At 58.4% G+C, this 15,972-nt stretch overlaps 6 protein-coding genes across 12 annotated transcripts; 4 read left to right on the top strand and 2 right to left on the bottom strand.

The window, feature by feature from the left end:
- Positions 1 to 212: 212 nt before the first annotated feature.
- On the bottom strand, positions 213 to 3,024 carry H310_11527 (TKL protein kinase). Of its 4 annotated transcripts, XM_008878236.1 has the most exons (16): positions 2,945 to 3,024; positions 2,754 to 2,897; positions 2,577 to 2,701; positions 2,467 to 2,529; positions 2,334 to 2,399; positions 2,223 to 2,288; positions 2,037 to 2,168; positions 1,821 to 1,990; positions 1,596 to 1,755; positions 1,457 to 1,547; positions 1,311 to 1,407; positions 1,180 to 1,270; positions 852 to 1,125; positions 723 to 806; positions 547 to 667; positions 213 to 500 (listed from the first exon to the last, which is right to left on the bottom strand). In XM_008878236.1, exons 1-16 carry the CDS (start codon positions 2,993 to 2,995, stop codon positions 283 to 285), a joined length of 1,953 nt encoding a protein of 650 aa, XP_008876458.1. In that variant the 5' UTR covers positions 2,996 to 3,024; the 3' UTR covers positions 213 to 282. The 4 variants fall into 4 exon arrangements, with proteins under 4 accessions (XP_008876458.1, XP_008876460.1, XP_008876459.1 ...); XM_008878238.1 differs by having other exon boundaries at positions 852 to 1,270; XM_008878237.1 differs by having other exon boundaries at positions 213 to 667.
- Positions 3,025 to 3,197: 173 nt separating this feature from the next.
- On the top strand, positions 3,198 to 3,796 carry H310_11526 (hypothetical protein). Its single transcript, XM_008878235.1, has one exon. The coding sequence runs from the start codon at positions 3,446 to 3,448 to the stop codon at positions 3,767 to 3,769; it is 324 nt and encodes a 107-aa protein (XP_008876457.1). The 5' UTR covers positions 3,198 to 3,445; the 3' UTR covers positions 3,770 to 3,796.
- Positions 3,797 to 4,308: 512 nt separating this feature from the next.
- Positions 4,309 to 10,802, top strand: H310_11525. 2 transcript variants are annotated; one of them, XM_008878233.1, is made up of 29 exons: positions 4,309 to 4,960; positions 5,013 to 5,153; positions 5,205 to 5,327; positions 5,379 to 5,522; positions 5,569 to 5,696; positions 5,765 to 6,053; positions 6,103 to 6,183; positions 6,234 to 6,332; positions 6,382 to 6,579; positions 6,629 to 6,664; positions 6,710 to 6,793; positions 6,858 to 6,924; positions 6,983 to 7,101; positions 7,152 to 7,232; positions 7,282 to 7,404; positions 7,472 to 7,819; positions 7,882 to 8,130; positions 8,180 to 8,281; positions 8,386 to 8,514; positions 8,561 to 8,656; positions 8,714 to 8,899; positions 8,944 to 9,210; positions 9,271 to 9,383; positions 9,440 to 9,674; positions 9,732 to 10,010; positions 10,057 to 10,187; positions 10,255 to 10,321; positions 10,383 to 10,494; positions 10,540 to 10,802. In XM_008878233.1, exons 1-29 carry the CDS (start codon positions 4,355 to 4,357, stop codon positions 10,605 to 10,607), a joined length of 4,701 nt encoding a protein of 1,566 aa, XP_008876455.1. In that variant the 5' UTR covers positions 4,309 to 4,354; the 3' UTR covers positions 10,608 to 10,802. The 2 variants fall into 2 exon arrangements, with proteins under 2 accessions (XP_008876455.1, XP_008876456.1); XM_008878234.1 differs by lacking the exons at positions 9,440 to 9,674; positions 9,732 to 10,010; positions 10,057 to 10,187; ... (1 more) ...; positions 10,383 to 10,494; positions 10,540 to 10,802 and having other exon boundaries at positions 9,271 to 9,409.
- Positions 10,764 to 11,558, top strand: H310_11524 (hypothetical protein). Its single transcript, XM_008878232.1, has one exon. The coding sequence runs from the start codon at positions 10,871 to 10,873 to the stop codon at positions 11,462 to 11,464; it is 594 nt and encodes a 197-aa protein (XP_008876454.1). The 5' UTR covers positions 10,764 to 10,870; the 3' UTR covers positions 11,465 to 11,558.
- Positions 11,559 to 11,674: 116 nt separating this feature from the next.
- Positions 11,675 to 15,873, top strand: H310_11523 (hypothetical protein). 3 transcript variants are annotated; one of them, XM_008878231.1, is made up of 11 exons: positions 11,675 to 13,421; positions 13,486 to 13,626; positions 13,671 to 13,748; positions 13,795 to 13,922; positions 14,007 to 14,082; positions 14,129 to 14,206; positions 14,267 to 14,410; positions 14,465 to 14,587; positions 14,638 to 14,709; positions 14,767 to 14,913; positions 14,963 to 15,873. In XM_008878231.1, the coding sequence occupies exons 1-11, from the start codon at positions 11,745 to 11,747 to the stop codon at positions 15,203 to 15,205; spliced, it is 2,907 nt and encodes a 968-aa protein (XP_008876453.1). In that variant the 5' UTR covers positions 11,675 to 11,744; the 3' UTR covers positions 15,206 to 15,873. The 3 variants fall into 3 exon arrangements, with proteins under 3 accessions (XP_008876453.1, XP_008876452.1, XP_008876451.1); XM_008878230.1 differs by having other exon boundaries at positions 14,767 to 15,873; XM_008878229.1 differs by having other exon boundaries at positions 14,267 to 14,587; positions 14,767 to 15,873.
- On the bottom strand, positions 15,081 to 15,900 carry H310_11522 (hypothetical protein). The gene has a single exon (XM_008878228.1). It carries the CDS (start codon positions 15,858 to 15,860, stop codon positions 15,318 to 15,320), a length of 543 nt encoding a protein of 180 aa, XP_008876450.1. The 5' UTR covers positions 15,861 to 15,900; the 3' UTR covers positions 15,081 to 15,317.
- Between the last annotated feature and the right edge of the window lie 72 nt (positions 15,901 to 15,972).

The following is a 15,972-nucleotide window of genomic DNA, read 5'->3' as shown; positions in this document are numbered from 1 at the left end:
AGTGTGAGGTTCATATTCGACTAGGCGGTCATGGCCACATGGCCTTGCGAGCAGTGCATCGGTGGCACCGCCCACCAACTCAACTCGACCCCAACGAACGCAGCACGCCCGCTGCATCTTGGAGCACAAGAGTCGCGCCAGCAACAACAAAGGAAACGAGTCCCATCGACGGCACGATGCCTGGTCGTGTGCACTCATAGCCAAGCCATGCACTCTCCCACGTCGACGTGATAACTGTGGAGCATAAATCTTGATTATTGCACGGGATCGACGACGTCTACTCTAGATGTGGTACAGCCTTTGCTCGTCGTCGCCGGCAAGCTTGAGGTTCTTGCGCACGAGCGCTGAAATTTGCAACGCCGTGGGCCGCTCGGCGGGGTCATATGCCAGGCATCGTTGCGCGAGTTCGGCGACCCACGGCGGGCACGACGGACCGATCGTCGGTCGAATCTCTTGGTGAATAACCATGCTCATGATGGCAGTGTCCACCAGCGCTTTCCCTACACCGCGCGAGGGTTGTGCAAACGCACAAACTGGGCTTCTTACCTCGTCCGTTCGTGAGGTCCACATACGGGATGTGGTGCGTCGTCAGCTCGGAAATGACCATCCCCAACGAGTAGATGTCAGCCGCCACCGTGTAGTAGTGCTCCTTGAGTACTTCTGGCGCCTGTAGGATTGGTCCATGAGCGGCCGTCGCGAGCAACGTCAACGCGTCGGCTTACCATCCACCGATACGTCCCGACACCGATCGTCATCGTCTCGCTCGATTCTTCACGCGCCGTGCCAAAGTCTGTCAGCTTGGTACCCTGCCACGACCATGTCAAGCGCAGAGTCCACGTGTCGAGGCCCACCTTGGTCGAATCCATCAGGATGTTTCGCGATTTCAAGTCGCGATGAATAATGTCCAACGAGTGCAGATACACCAGGCCTTCCACGATCGACAGAAGGCAGTCCACTTTCTTGAGCCATGGAAACGTCGGCGAACCGACTGCTGGCGACGGCGGCGTCGTGGTTTCCAGCACATGCTTCAAATCGCCGCGATCCATCCACTCGACGACCATTTCGAGCATTGCGGGCGTCACCCAGCTCGCGCCCACAGTCCGGACGATGTACGGGCTCTCCAATCTGTGTTGAACATAGCAACGTGACTCGGCGGGGACAACATCAAGCAGCGCGCACCTCGTCGCGAGCTTGATTTCTTCGATGAGAAAAAGCACGTCCTGCTTGTTGTTTTTGCCAGGCAGCAAACGCTTGATTGCGACCGTGTCCCCTGTCTCGATTGAGTGTTTCATGCCATTCGCCGTGTATACCTTTGTAGTTGCCAATCCAGACTTCGCCGTACGCGCCATGGGCAACGACTTTTGTCTTGACCAGCGCTTTCTCGTCCAGGCGGACAAGGGCCAAGTCCTGCGGGGGGTCGTCGTGAGGCAAGTTGTGTGGAGGCGGCCCCACCTACCTCCATGTTCAATGGGACGTCGCCCATGGTCGACTCGTTGTTGTTGGTCGTTGTGGCCTGCTTGTACGAGAAATCGTTGGTGGTCAAGCCCCTGGAGCCATGGTCACGTTTGAGCATCGACCGACGGGAGAGAGCATACTTGGACGGTTTGCGCTTGCGACGTTGGTGCACGCAGCACCACACAAACAGGCCGAGCACAACGCAACCCGCGGCAACACCTCCCACGATTGCCGCCATGTTCGACGACGCTTTGGTCGGCGTCGGCGGTGCCTCGGTGGTTTCCGTTGGCAGGAGCGGACCTACAGCATGGCCCGACGTGAGTTGGGAACGTTGCATGGATCGACGACACATCGAGAATCCGCACCAGACGACACACACACCGTGTAACCAGACTTGAGCGTCTTGGGTGTGTTTGGCGCCGCGCACGACCTCGACACGTCAATGCCGCCGACTTGAAAAATCGCCGCGTTGTCCAGGGCTTGAAATGTCACGGTGTCGACGAGAAACGTCGTAAAGTTGGACACGTCAAAGAACCTGTGCACACCCATGAGCATCGTCGCCATGCGAGATATATACGCACACTTTGACCAAGCGCCATGAAAACGATACGTTCTGGAGCGTCACGAGGGATGGAATGCCCGTGAACTTGACCTCGCTCGCACGACGAAAGTCAATGTTTTCGAGCGAGGTGAAATCGTTTTCCCAGCCAAAACTACGTGGACGGCGTGAGAACCAAGACGAGGACGACGACTGGCGGCGCACGTACAATCCCGTGAGTTGCCCATAAGGAATCGTCGTGGGGAGCTCCTTGAGCGCATTGCGCGCCACCGATCTACGACAAGATCGTGTCAGGCGAGTCGGTCTGTGCGCGCCGTACAAGCGAGACAAGCCCTTTGGGAAGACAGCGTCGGCATACGATATGCCTGGATTGTTTTCGAAATCTCTATTCGGCACGCACACACCCACGCATGAGGTATGGGACGACGACGATGGCACGACATGGAGCGTACAAGAGCGTCACATTCGAAGCAGACAAGTTGCCCACCGACTTGACCCCCGGTCCGTAGAATTGACTACCAGAGAGGATGAGACATGCCGGTAGAATGGCGATGGCGGATACACATAAGTGTTCCAGATCGACGGCAAGCTCGCGACGTGCTCGGCAATGCGCTTCACGATGAATACGTCCGTGAGGGTCGAGTCCTTGGTCACGTTCTCCCTGGTGTAAGACGTGTTTGGGATTTCCTACGGCCGTCACGGCGTCAGTAGATGGAGGTCCGGGGTCGCTGTGGGGCACCTTGCATTGACTGTCCACGATGCACAGAATCGCGCCGGGCTGCTTGCAGTAGATCGGGTCGGCCGTGTACGTGGTTGCGTACTTGGAATACGGGCAAGTGGCGGCTGTCTGGCCCAGCGCGCGCACGCTCAGAGAGGTCAAGATCTACACATGCATTCAGTTGTCGATGGTGGCACGGAGGACGTGCTCACCGCCAGTCGCAGAAACATCGTGACGAATGCCTTCTTGGTCGGAAGTGGCATTGTGCGACGTCGGCAGTCGTGAAACCGTGTGACGGGAAATGTCGCGTTCAATGTCGCATGGCAGGTTAAATCTACAACGTCTCGGTTAAACCTCCCTAGCGCCGACTCCGATGTCGTTAAATTCCATGATTGGTCTGACTTCACATGCGATCGTGTTTAAACCAGACGCTACAGTGTATTCCACTGAACATTCACAGGTGCACTCCTTGGTCCGACAAAGTTCATTAAATTTCGCGTCGCAAGCGGGCGACCTGAGATCGACCGCCTCGGTCGTCGCGCTGCCGACGGCGGGCCGCGGACAACAAACAAACGAATGACCAAGAAGCTGTTTCAAGGCACACGTACGTGTACACCCACGAGTAGGTTGGCCTAGGTTATGTGCCTGGTGCCCACCCCAGAGCGGGCTGCCTTCGACGGAAGTGACCGATCCGTGCGCGCAACAGCCGCAGCATGGTTAGATCGACGGTACTTGGCGGAAATGTGCGAAGCGGCTGTGGATGGATAGCAGCATTTCGATCGGCGCCGCGATACACCGCAGTCGAGTCCCACGACAACGTTGCTACTTCACACAGACGAAGGCTTGCTGTATGGTACATGCTGAAAAGCGATCGTGGTGTCACGGCGCGGATGATGGACCAACGTCTTGGTCGATTCATATCGTGCGAGCATGGCAACAACGAAGCAAGAGTGGATGCAAGTGTCGTAAGACAATACGTAGACACAGTCGACGATTGTGCTAAAAATGATGGAATAAAACTAATCCAAAACCTGTAAAAATGAATACACACGCGAAAAACCGTCATAACACATAATGGTTGACTTGAACAAAGTATTCGAAGCCTCCATTCAACAACAGTGTGCGAAATGAAAGACATGCCCCCCATGACGGCGTCATATCAGCAAGACAACACCGATGGCCGTGTGATGCCTCTACACCAACTCAATTTCCAGTACTGGTCCAGCGTTGACAGGTGTAGTCCAAGTCTAAAACATAAAAGTGGATTCAAACGGGGACAACATCACCTCAAGCATAGACCAAAGAAACGTGCCTTCGAACCACGATCGGGCATGAAAATGGCGGTGTCGCATGCACATGTTGCCATTCGAACCATGCTATGGCTACGATTATTATTTAATAGCGACGTGGCGCTACGGAGGAAATGCAAACGCGCATTGTCCATGCGGAACAAGCCTCGGAGAAACACGTCGTCTCAAACGTTGCAGTCGAATTATCTGCACATGGTGCAGCGAATATATGGTCAAAATAACGAGGTGGACAGCGTTATAGACTTTTTCAGCCGTAACTCCTGTAACTGTCGGTAAAAACGGCGCAGTCCATCGACACGGACGCCGCGTGGGATGGACTGCCGCCGTCAGTCGAGTCGACTGAGTATGCACTCAATTGCATCCGGTGCAGCCACGACCGTATGGATTGAAAACCCCGTGAGCCCAACCACGACCACTGTCGCGCCATTGTTCGTGAAAGCCCGCGTTGTGCCAAACGTACACGACGTTCTACCTGCCACCACCGTGCATGTTCAAGGGGCTGTGGATGGCACACCGTTCGCGCTTCATCTCCCCGCGGATCGAGTGTGGCCTGCAGATGCGCGAGATGGCGTGGTCGATGACTTGGTCGACCTCACCCACGTCAACAACGCAAACATCTTGGACGCGCTGCACGTTCGTTTCGACGCAAATCAAACGTTCACGCACGTCGATAATGTCCTGTTTGCGATGAACCCGTGGACAGATCCGACGGAAAGGTACCTCCGCGTTGATGGAGAGACTTGCTCGGTACCGACGGCACTCCATGCGCAAGCGAACAAGCCCCTCGTGGCAATGCTAACAGACGCGTTGGCCAAGATGAACCATGGGGGTGCGGGAGGAAATGGCCACCATCACAGCATCTTAATGATGGGGAACAGCGGCTCCGGCAAGTCGTACACGGCCAATACTCTATTGCAAGTGGGTTCGATATCCTGGACTAGGATGTGGCAATGACCGGAATTGTGTGCAGGCGCTGATGGAAGCATCTCTGAACAAGCGACACGGAAGGCTCACCGAGGACGGAGTGAAGGGTGTGGATGCGAGAGCGGTGGCCGTGGAGACAAAGCTCTTGGCTGCCATGACCGTCCTGGATGCATTTGGCAACGCACGTGTACGCCGCTGTGTGTCCCGGCGTCCCGCAAACAATGCGTGTTTACCGTAGACTCGCGGCAACCCCAACTCGTCGAGGTTTGGACGGGTGGTCACAGTGCAATTGAACGCGCAAGACGTCGTCGTGTCCGCGTCGGTGCAATGCTTTCAACTCGAATCCAGCGACGGCGATCCTGTCGGTCGAGTGTCTGGCATCGGTCAAAGACTCATCGTTTGGTCCATGTAGTCATGCGGCTCGCTTGGCATCGCCCACCGCGGACGTTATCACATTCTCGAGTTGCTGAAGCAGGTCCCACCACGCCCTGGTCGTCCTGACGGACAAGATCCTGCACCCACCTTGGATGCAATCCATCGTGTCGGCCATATCAAGGTGAATTCGTTCGTGGCTCCGTCTTGGGCGTCACGGCAGTGCGCAGGACGCGATGACGGCCGCGGGTGTGCCTCCCCGCACCATGGAGTCCATTCTCAAGGTCGCACACGCCGTGGCGATGCTGCTGCCATCGCCGCAAGCTACAGGGGCACCGGATGGCCGAGATGAAGATGCGTACGTTCGCCACGGCTCGCTTGACCATGTTTGCTTGGCTTTTGAGCTCACGGTCGACCGGGGCATAGGCTCCATCGCGCCGACGAAATTCTCGGTGTGCGAGCTGGAACATTGCACGACGCCATGAAAGCAAAGGAGCTCTCGATCGCGCAGGTGGGCCGCGTGCTGTACCGAACGGCGCTACGATACGTGTTGGCGGCGATCAACGGGGCGCTGGATCCATGCAGCGGCCGTCCGAGCACCAAGATCCTCGACATTGTCGACATGCCTGGCTTCGAGTCGCTTGCCCAGGCCAATGTCTTCGAGACGTTCTGCATCAACTACGCAGACGAGAAGCTTCGCCAGTTCTTTATCCAGGTGCTGGCCATCCGCCCTGGAACACTGCATGTCGGATGCGCCCCTGTAGTACATGTTCAAGCTCGAGCTACGCATATACGCGACGGAAGCGCTCGCGGCGGTGCCCCACTTGCCGTTCCAAGACAACCAGGTGCGATCGTGTCGACCGTGTGCACATTTGATTCACGCGGCGACGGATAGCACGTTGTCGAGTTGCTCGATGCAAAGGCGGGAGGCATCCTGCACATGCTGGAAACAACGTCGACGGGACTCGACCGCGATGGAGCGACGTTTGCCGAGGTATCGCGATGTGGACGACGGAAGAAGTCCCAATTGTGGTCGATCGCAGGCCGTCGCGAACCGGTATCACACCCACGCCAGCTTTCAAGCCGATGATGCGCGCCACTGCTTTGCTATCCACCACTCGACCGAGACCGTCATGTACACCGCGTCGGACTTTGTGCGTGTCAAAGCTGACGTGGATGCCGCCTTGATGCGACCGCTGCGGGCGTCGATGGACCCTGGGATCGCCGCGATGTTTGGCCACGTAGGTTCCAGTCATGCGTATTTGTCGTGCGACGACATATTGGGTCTAGAGCGCTGCCGCACCACCCCAGACGCCGTCGCCGCAAGTACACCAGTCGACGCTTCTCGTTTGCATGACACGCGCGTCGTAGCTGCAGTCGGGACGCAATGTGGAAATGGACCACCTGCTGCTCTCGCTGTGCAAGTCCGAGCCACACTTTATTCAGTGCATCAAGGTGGGTGGCGGCCATGTGCGGTCCACAACGAGCCGCCTCACACGCGTCTCGATGGCGTCGTTAGAGCAATGCGGCAATGCAGCCCTGCGTGTTCGACGATAGTGTCGTCCTGCAGCAACTCAAGCGACTAGGTATCGATCCTGACTGGTTTTGCCGATACTTGGTGAAAAACGCGCCGACGGTGGACAGATGTGACGAGCACGCTGCTGCTGCGCAAGCACGGATTCACCCACCGCGCGACATTCGCCGACTTTCTCGACCAGTACAAGTGCATTGAGGCGTACACAAGCCCGCGATTGATGGCGACGGTGCACCTCTCAAGCTCTTTTGGCATCGTCCGATGCGAGGGGCTGTGTAGGAGCGATCGTTGACACCGAAGCGGCGCTGCGACTTGTTTCTCAACCGACTGTGGGTCCATCCCGCCCTCGTTCACGTGCATGTAAGGGCAGCAACGTTGTTGGAAGTGGGGACGTCATGTCGTCGAGTAGAAGGCGGACGCGATGCAGCTCGGCCTGCGCTTTATCTTTTTCAAGCGCGACGCCATCGACGCCATCGACGCGATTCGCGCGCAGACACTGAAGGAGCTCGACACCCATGTCGGTCGCATCCAAGTACGTTGAGCTGCGAGCGACACGGACTCAGAGATGCCAGTCGGGATGGGCTGACTTGCCGCCGTAGAAACGATGGCACCGCGCAAGGACTCAAGCGAGGATGGCCAACCTGGCCGACCATGCTCGAATCATTCAACGACAGTGGACGCGCCATGTCAAGCATGTCGTCCATCGCAAGCAGTGCCGTGCGGCCACGGTGATTCAAACTGCGTTCCGTGGTTGGCGCATTCGACCGCAGGACGCGCGCTTATTTCGCCGCGACCGCACGCACCTTGAATCCTCCATTCGGCATCGTTTGCATGCGCGAAACGATGTAGTCTTGACGCGACGAGTGAGTCGACTCCAAGCAGTTGTCCGTCGCTATCTCGCCCGTCGCCGCGCGAGTCGGCAGGAAGGCATAGCAAGGGCCATTCAGGTAATAGAGCACCCCTCTCCCCTCGTACGCATCACCTTTACAAACGTGTGCTCAAATGGCAGCGTGGTGGGCTTGCGCTGCAGCTCCAGAGCCAGGTGGCAGCCGCGCGGCACGCGGCAGCTCAAAAATTACAATCCATCTTTCGAGGAGCCAAGATCCGCGCGGAACTCGGCACAGTGCTCCATATTCTTGCGCTGAAGCGATCGATTCGCTTGGAATTTGCCGCAGCCACGATGATACAAGCATGGGTGCGCACTCGTTCGTGCCAACGTCGATACAACGCCATCCTCCGAGCATCGTCTTTGCTACAGGTAGCCGTCTCCATGGACGCCCCAAGACAATCTGTTCATGACGGCACAGGCTTGGATGCGCCACATGCACGTTCGCATCCGAACCCGTCAAGCGGCGGCCGCGGCGGGAAGCATTCAAGCCGCCGCCAGGGGCTTCCTCGTGCGCCACGAGGTCCGATTCCTTGCTCGTCGTCATTGTTTCATTCCATGGCAACGAGATCGATCGATCGACGCCGTTGGCGACAGGTTTCCATGAGCTCATCTGGACGGGTGTAGGCATCGGAGGATGCGCTGCAGCACATCTTGGGAAATTTGGAGCAAGCCACCGCCGTCGAGATGGGGCTCGAGCTTGTCGAGATGGTCCAGCACAACCGCCGCGTCATAGATCTCCGCCCCCCACCTCGAGTTGTGGACGGAAGCACGTTGAGTCGCTGACACGTTTGATGCACAGGCGTCGCGGCACACGATTTTGGCCCTCCACACCAGGCCTGGCGACGCCAAGCGGCACCGCCACTCGACATGGAGCGCGCAATTTTCCGCCTTGCAGGTACTCGACGTCCTCCCGAGAATATGCTCGGTTCATCCAGCCCCGCGGCGGGAGCAGGACATGCTAGTGGAACGAGGTCGAACGCTGGCGGCATTTGACATTGGCGAGTCGCACGCCGCCGCCTTGACAGACCTCGGCCACGTATACACGTACGGCTGGAACGACAGGGGGCAGCTGGGCACGCGGACGGTCGACTCCAAGCCCCGGTTTCACCCAAAGGGAATTCCGCCGAGTTTTTTTCACGTACAGGCCGCGTCGAGTCGGCTGGCGCTCTCATGCGTGAGTAGAATGCCGTGATTGCCGCCATCGCGACGGGCGAAGACCATACCGTCGCGCTGACGGACGCCGGCATTGTGTACACGTGGGGCGGCAACCGGTTTGGCCAACTCGGTCTGGGTCATTTTCAAACGTGCCACGCGCCGCAGCGCGTCACAAACGCTGTGGGGGTGATGGGACCTCATCTCCGCAAAGCCATCGCGATCGCCACGGGTTCGTATCACTCGCTTGCCCTCGTCGAAACCGGGTCCATCATGGCGTGGGGCGCCACAACGCCGGTGCGGCGACGCCACTGACCACGTGTCGTTGAATTGCCACGCACCATGTCATCTGCGTAGGACGAGGCGATGTCGACGCAGACAGCTCTTCCAAAGCTCTTGAAAGCAGATCCGCCCGCCAAGTTTACGGCGCTTGCATGTGGGACGTCGTTCTCGGTAGCAGTTTGCGAAAGGTAGGCTCGGTCTGCATGGCTCTCTCGATAGCCACATCACGGACGGAACGGCGTAGCGGGAGGCTGTACTCGTGGGGCGACGACTGGGGTTCCGTGGGAGCGTTGGGGCTGGGGGACGCGGTCAGCCATCGACGCGTCCCTACTCGTATTCCCATCGGGGTCGTCGACGGCAGCGGCCCGCGCTCCACCTTGCCGACGTTTCGACTCGTGCGATGCGGCGCGTATCACGCGGCGGCCGTCACGTCCTGTGGCAGTCGGGTGTATGTGTGGGGTTGCAACTCGGTTGGCCAAGTACGACAAGTCCCTTTCGATCTCGTCGCGACCATGCCACGCATGATCGATGGCTAGTTGGGCGTCCGTGACAAGCGAAATCGGTCGAGCCCCGTGCGTTTGCGCGCCATGGAGTCCCTTGGCGGCGTGCTACAAGTGGAATTGGGGGCGAACAGCACGACTGTCGCGGTTGCGACGACGAAGTCCCGCCTTGCCGTGTACGCGTGGGGCGTTGTGGGCCATGTGTGCCCGTTTGTGAACGACACGTTCGACTCGCCCCCAACGGAGCAGCCGCGCCGGACAGCGGATGGCAGAATCGTCTTGATGGAAGGCCATACCGTGTCGAGCGATCCAACGGTGAACACGCTTCCTTCCTATCGCATGCCGTTTCAACGACGACCAGGTGTCGTGCGCATGGTCCACGCGGACAAGTGTGCATTGGACTACGTTCGCGCCCGGGAAAACGTATCGCACGAAGTCGAGAACGGACGGGGTGGCACCCATCGTCACGCCGACGCTCCTCGACAAGATGCGGTAAGTGATGCGATGGCGCTTGCCACTGGAAAGAGAAATATGGAGCGGGTTACCGCTATCTGGACAGGTCTGAGCTCGATGGAGTCGACGTGCAGTCCGCTAGTGCTAGCAGGACGGCTGTCACCGACGACAGAGTATGCGCATGATCCATGCTTTTCCCAGCTATGGCGGTACAAGCTAACGTAATTGTTGTAGGCGGTCGAGGATCGAGTCCCCGAGCCAACACCGGGTGGCAAGCTAGCCCATACACCGTCGCCGGTAAAACGTGCCGCGTCCCAAGCGAAGCGCCCATCAGCCGCACGGACAGGTGCCTCAAGGTGGTATCGGTTCTCTCCACTAACGCACAACGCAGCCGAGGATATAAAGCCCAGAAGCACACGCAACCCCCTCCCGCGGCCAAAGTACTTTTCCAAGGTCTAGATAGACCCCCCGATATACATGCCACAACATCCATGCAGCAGCATGCGTGAGCGTCCGCGCGGCGACTCGGATTCCTCCAGGGAGTTGCGAAACGTGCAAAAATAAATTGCCCAATCAAATCGACGGAAGGTCAATCCAACGACCAATCCGATCGCAGAACGGCACGAATGTATTTTTGGTATGACGGTGGCGGCAGCGGCCGAGTCCTTGTCGATCACTTCCGATTTCTCACGCCGCGATCGCCGTGCTGAGGTTGCTGCGCGATGAGCATGTCTACTGCAGCGCCACCAGCGTCCCCTTCAAAGACGTCGATTGCTGCGCGCATCAACAACGTGAAAACGATGGAGCTGCCCAAGGTGCTGCGGCTCATGCGGGTGTGCAACGTCGGGTGCTCGCTGCTCCAAGTCATTGCCGGCATCACGGGGCTCATTAGCATTGTCACGCTCAACGTGACGGGTGGCCTCGTGTCCGTGTACGTGATCACGTTTGGCCTGCTCTTCCTCTTGTTCGAGTGTCGGTTGAGCAGCATGGAGACACGCATCCGTCGCAACTTTGGCTTTTTGTACTCGTACAAGGGCCGCGCCGCGTTCATTTTCTTCATTGGATTCCTTGACTTTGGCATGAACACGACCCTTGGCACGGTCGCGGGAGTCTTCATGTGCTGCAACGCGTTGTTGAACCTGTTCATCATGTGCCAACATCCCGAGTTCAAGTCGGGGCACATCAGTGCCAGTGCCGACCCCACGTCGGGATATACCACGGGCAACCAAGAGGCCGCAGCGTACCTCAACGCGAACCCCCACGTGGCCATGCAAGCCGGCACGTTTGCGCTGTCGTCCGTGACGACGAAGACCTAGTACCGACATCCCGAGCTCATGCCAGGACGCAATACGTGTAGCTGGCGTACTTAGCGCCGCAGGATATATATATACCACTCATCCATCTTCACTAGCCGTGCCTCGCTGAGCATTCCACATCCGTCGCAGCAGCCGCTCGCGGCATTCCTCGCCTCCCGACACAATATCAATCCAGCATGTCCGTATACGGTGTCTCGTTATCCGGATACCCGCGGAAGCACTTCCCGAAGGCTGGTCGAATTGGCCGCTCGTTCCGGTCGGCCGATCTTGCCGCGCAAGGATGGAGCCGCCGCCTCAAGAAGATGCTGGTGAGAGCGAACCACTGCTCAAGTACGAACGTGTGGGGGGGCACTTCCATACGCTGCTGCGCGACGACGCACTGAGCTGCATTGCCGGCCACATGAACTTCATCTGTGTGGGAACGTTCTCGGGGCATGTGCTGTTGCTCGAGCTCAACGGACGGTACATCCGGCGCCTGCACCAGCACCACAAGCGCGTGCACGAGATCTGCATTGACGAATCGGGGCAGCACATCGTGTCATGCTCGGACGACGGCACGGTCGCAGTGTACGCGCTGCTGCCCATGTCGACGGAGCAGGACGCATCCCGCGTCGTGATCCCGACTTCCGGCGGGGAAGTCAACATTTACAACTTTTACAACGCAGTGTACTCGGCGCAGCTCGAGCACGGATACGCGACCAAGCGTGAGCGCAGCTTTGCGTGCGGCGGCATCTCGGGGCAGCTTGTCGTGAACAAGAAAGGGTGGATCATCGACAAGGAGAACACAATTCACGAGGGCGAGGGCCCTGTGCACTGCATCCGGTACCACGAAAACCTGCTCGCATGGGTCAACGACTGGGGCGTCAAGATATACAACATCGAGACGGACACGAGGGTGACGTACATCGAGCGGCCACAAAACTGTCCGCCGCTCGAGCTCTGCCGTGCGCACTTGGTGTGGCACACGCTGTCGTCGGGCGATTTGGTGCTGCTCGTGGGATGGGGTCACACGCTGCGTGTGGTGCGAATCAAGCCGGACCACGACGCGGATCGCAGCCAAGGCAAAGCGCAGCAGCCACCGGCGACCTTGTTTGGCGCTGCGCTGACGGCGGAAGTGATTTCGTTCATCACGTTTGACTTTTTCGTGGCGGGGGTCGCGCCGTGGGGAGATCACGCAGTGTGCATCTTGGCGTATCGCGCGCCGGGGTCGTCGGCGGGTCCGACGGAAGGCCCCCGGCAAGGCCAAAAAGAGTCTGGCGAAGGCGTTGTTGAGACGACGCCGTGTCCCGAGATGCACGTGTTGGACTGGCAAGGCAACCAGCTCGCCGTCGACATGCTCCAACTGCGGGGATTTGACAAGCTCCGCGCGTCCGACTACCACGTCGAGAGCCTTCACCAAGCCATCCACCACACCAGCCCGGTCCTGTATCTGTGCACACCAAAGGACGTGGTCGTATGCCGGGCCCGCGACATCGACGACCGCGTCGCGTATGCGTTGTCGAATCGGGCGTACGAGAAGGCGCTCGACATTGCGCTCACGGACGTGTACGCGCTCAAGCGGCATGCGCTGGACGAGCTGGTCGAGTATTACTTGGGCGAGCTCATTCGGAGCAAGCAGTTTGGCGCGGCCGCCGACGTGTGCCGGCAGCACCTGTCGCCGCACCTGTGGGAAAAGTACGTGTACGTGTTTGCGCAAAAGGGTCAGCTGTCGGCGATCGCCAAGTACATGCCGACATCCAACCCTCGGCTGCCGACGAGCCAGTACGAGATGGTGCTCCAACACTTTTTGGACACGGACCCGGCGCAATTGCTGTGCATCATTCGAAAGTGGCCGAAACCACGCATGACGGACCGCCCCGCGACAACGACCGGCGCACGTGTGTCGGCCGAGTATACCAAGACCGCGTCGGTCTTCGATCCACTGTACGACGCGGCCGCATGGATTGTCCAACTCGAGGTACTTCGGTCGTCCAACATGCGTCGAGGGATGGCAGGTGACAAGACGATGGGGGCGTGCGTAGACAGTCGTGCGCCGTCGCCGCGTTGCCGAGACCGACGTCGACCGCATGTCCATGGAGACGTCGTACGTGATGGAAGCGCTCGCGGAACTGTACACGGCGACCGACCAGTTTGACCATGCGCTGCGCATCTACTTGAGCCAGGTACGTCGTCGTCGGCGTCCGTGTGTGGGTGTCACTCGCGGCAGGGCTCGCTGTGCACCAACAAAGACCATGCGTTCAAGCTCATTGTCGAGCATAATCTGTGGGACGCGATTCGCAACAAGGTGCGAAGTGTGGATGACCGTTGGGACGGGCATCGATTTGTTGTAGGTGGTGAATTTGATGCACATCGATCGCGACGCGGCGCTGCGCATGCTCGTGCACCAAGTCCAATCGGACCAGCTCAACGTGCATGCGATCGTCGACCAGTTGGAGCACAAGCGAGATCTCCTCCACGAGTACGTCATGACGCGTGCTCGAAACTCGCGCGGACGGTGTCGGAAATGCGCGCAGGATGGACTCATGGCCGTGCGCTGGTGTAGGTACCTCCACAACCTGTTTGTGCACCGGTTCGCCGACTACAATGTCGAAGCGTATGCGTCATTGCACGAGCGCCAGGTCGTCGATTTGGCCACGTTCATCTCTCACGCGTGGTGGGTGGCAGATATCGCTGTACGCCGAGTTTGCGCCGTCGCTGTTGGTGCCATTCCTGCAAACGAGTGCATTTGTCCCGTTGGAGAAGGTGGTAGCGCTCTGTCGCCGTGCACGTGCACAGAATGAACGGCAAGCGGTCGTGGCGTAGGCGTATCAGTTTTGCAGCGAGCGGTCGCCGCCCCTGTGGGACGCGATGATTTTCATCTTGGGGCGCATGGGACACCAAAAGAAAGCGCTCGACTTCATCCTGACCCAGCTTCGGGACGTCCACCACGCGATTCAGTTTGTCCAGGTGCGTGCCGACCGGACGTGTCGTTCGACTTAAATGGCGGCGCCGCCATCGTAGGAACACGGCGACGACCTGTGGGAGTACTTGGTCGAGATCAGCCTCACGAACCGAGGGTACATGGAGCAGCTCCTCGAGTACGCGAGCGACCACCAAATCGACCCGATCAAGATCGTGCGCAAGGTATACATGGCGCCGTCGCGCGAAACATCTCGACGCTGACCTGCCGATAGATTCCACCCGACATGGAGATTGCTGGCCTCAAGGCCAAAGTCCAGCAGATCATTGCCAACTACAGAATCCAGGTGCGACCGATGATGGAACGAACAATCGAACGCAATGCACTCACGGCCGCATGGCAGCTGAGTCTGTGCCACGGCTGCACAAAAGCGTTCGAGGCCGACCGCGTCGATTTGCTCGCGCGGTTGGTGACCCACCGCCGGAAAGCGCGCCGCGTGAGTTCGCACGTGGCGTGCGGGATTTGCTTTGGCCCCATGAAGCCGATGGCGGTACGACGCCATGTTTCTTTCGTGGGGTCGGTGGATTCATGGGTGGCAGAACAAGGCATCGCACCACTTTTGCGTGTTCGAGTGCGGCCACGTGTATCACATGGCGTGCCTGGAAGAGAAGAGCATGCTGTGGAAGCAACAGCACGCGCCGGACGCGATCGAACTCGTGTGCTTTCAATGCGACAACTCCAAGCTGCGGGTTGGACGGCCCAGTGTGCCCGCTCTAGCCGCTCCAAAGGGCCTCACCGACCAGCAGCTCGAGCTTGCTCGGCAAACAATTGCGCAAGGCTAATAAAGATTACCACGACTTTTGCTACCTGGGTTCAACGGAGCCGCCGGCGGGAGAACGTTGGCAGATGACAGGATGGAGCTATAATGCAATGGAGTGGATATTATCGCGTTGTTTAGAACTTGACTTCCTTCAACCCCCACTTGATGAACATAAACACGGGAGTGGTTGCACCGTCCTTGTAGTACGAGTACGCCATGCCGGCTTCCGAGTCCATCGAGCGGAACATGTAGTATTGGAGATCGTCGTACATGCCAACCAGTGCCTTGACAATTTCTTGCGCGTCGCTTTTGAATTGGTCCAACGTTTCGTCGCTGGCGTTGGTCGCCTTCAAGTGCTTGATGATCTTGCGGAAGTACGACTTCAAGTACGTCTTGAGGTCGGCCTTTGAGTTGAAACCGGTTTCCGTGTAGCCAAACCCGACGGATTCGTCGATAATGTTGTTCACCGTTTCGACAGAGTCGTCGACGTCTTGGTCGCCACCGCCAAACGCGTCACCGCACCCAACATCCACGTTCAAGCCACCCTTGGTGACCGTCTTACTGGCCACTTCAATCATACCAGGGATCAAGTTGCCTTCCTTGTCCTTCGCTTCATACACGTTGTGCGAGTCCGACACAACTTCGTCTTCGGTGAAAATGTCTTGCCAGACCAACATGGTTCACAACGAGGAAATTTGAAAATGCCGACAACCGAACGAGTGGTGGGAAGGTATTCGGATAGTCCGGATAAAACCTCTGGGAGTTTGTATGATACTTCCAAATATGATC

The sequence above is a fragment of the Aphanomyces invadans genome, assembly GCF_000520115.1.
Source record: "Aphanomyces invadans strain NJM9701 unplaced genomic scaffold supercont1.32, whole genome shotgun sequence".
In the NCBI taxonomy this organism is placed as follows: Eukaryota; Oomycota; class Saprolegniomycetes; order Saprolegniales; family Verrucalvaceae; genus Aphanomyces; species Aphanomyces invadans.
The sequence above is the reverse complement of the archived record's forward strand: the minus strand, read 5'-3'. Positions and strand labels throughout refer to the sequence as shown.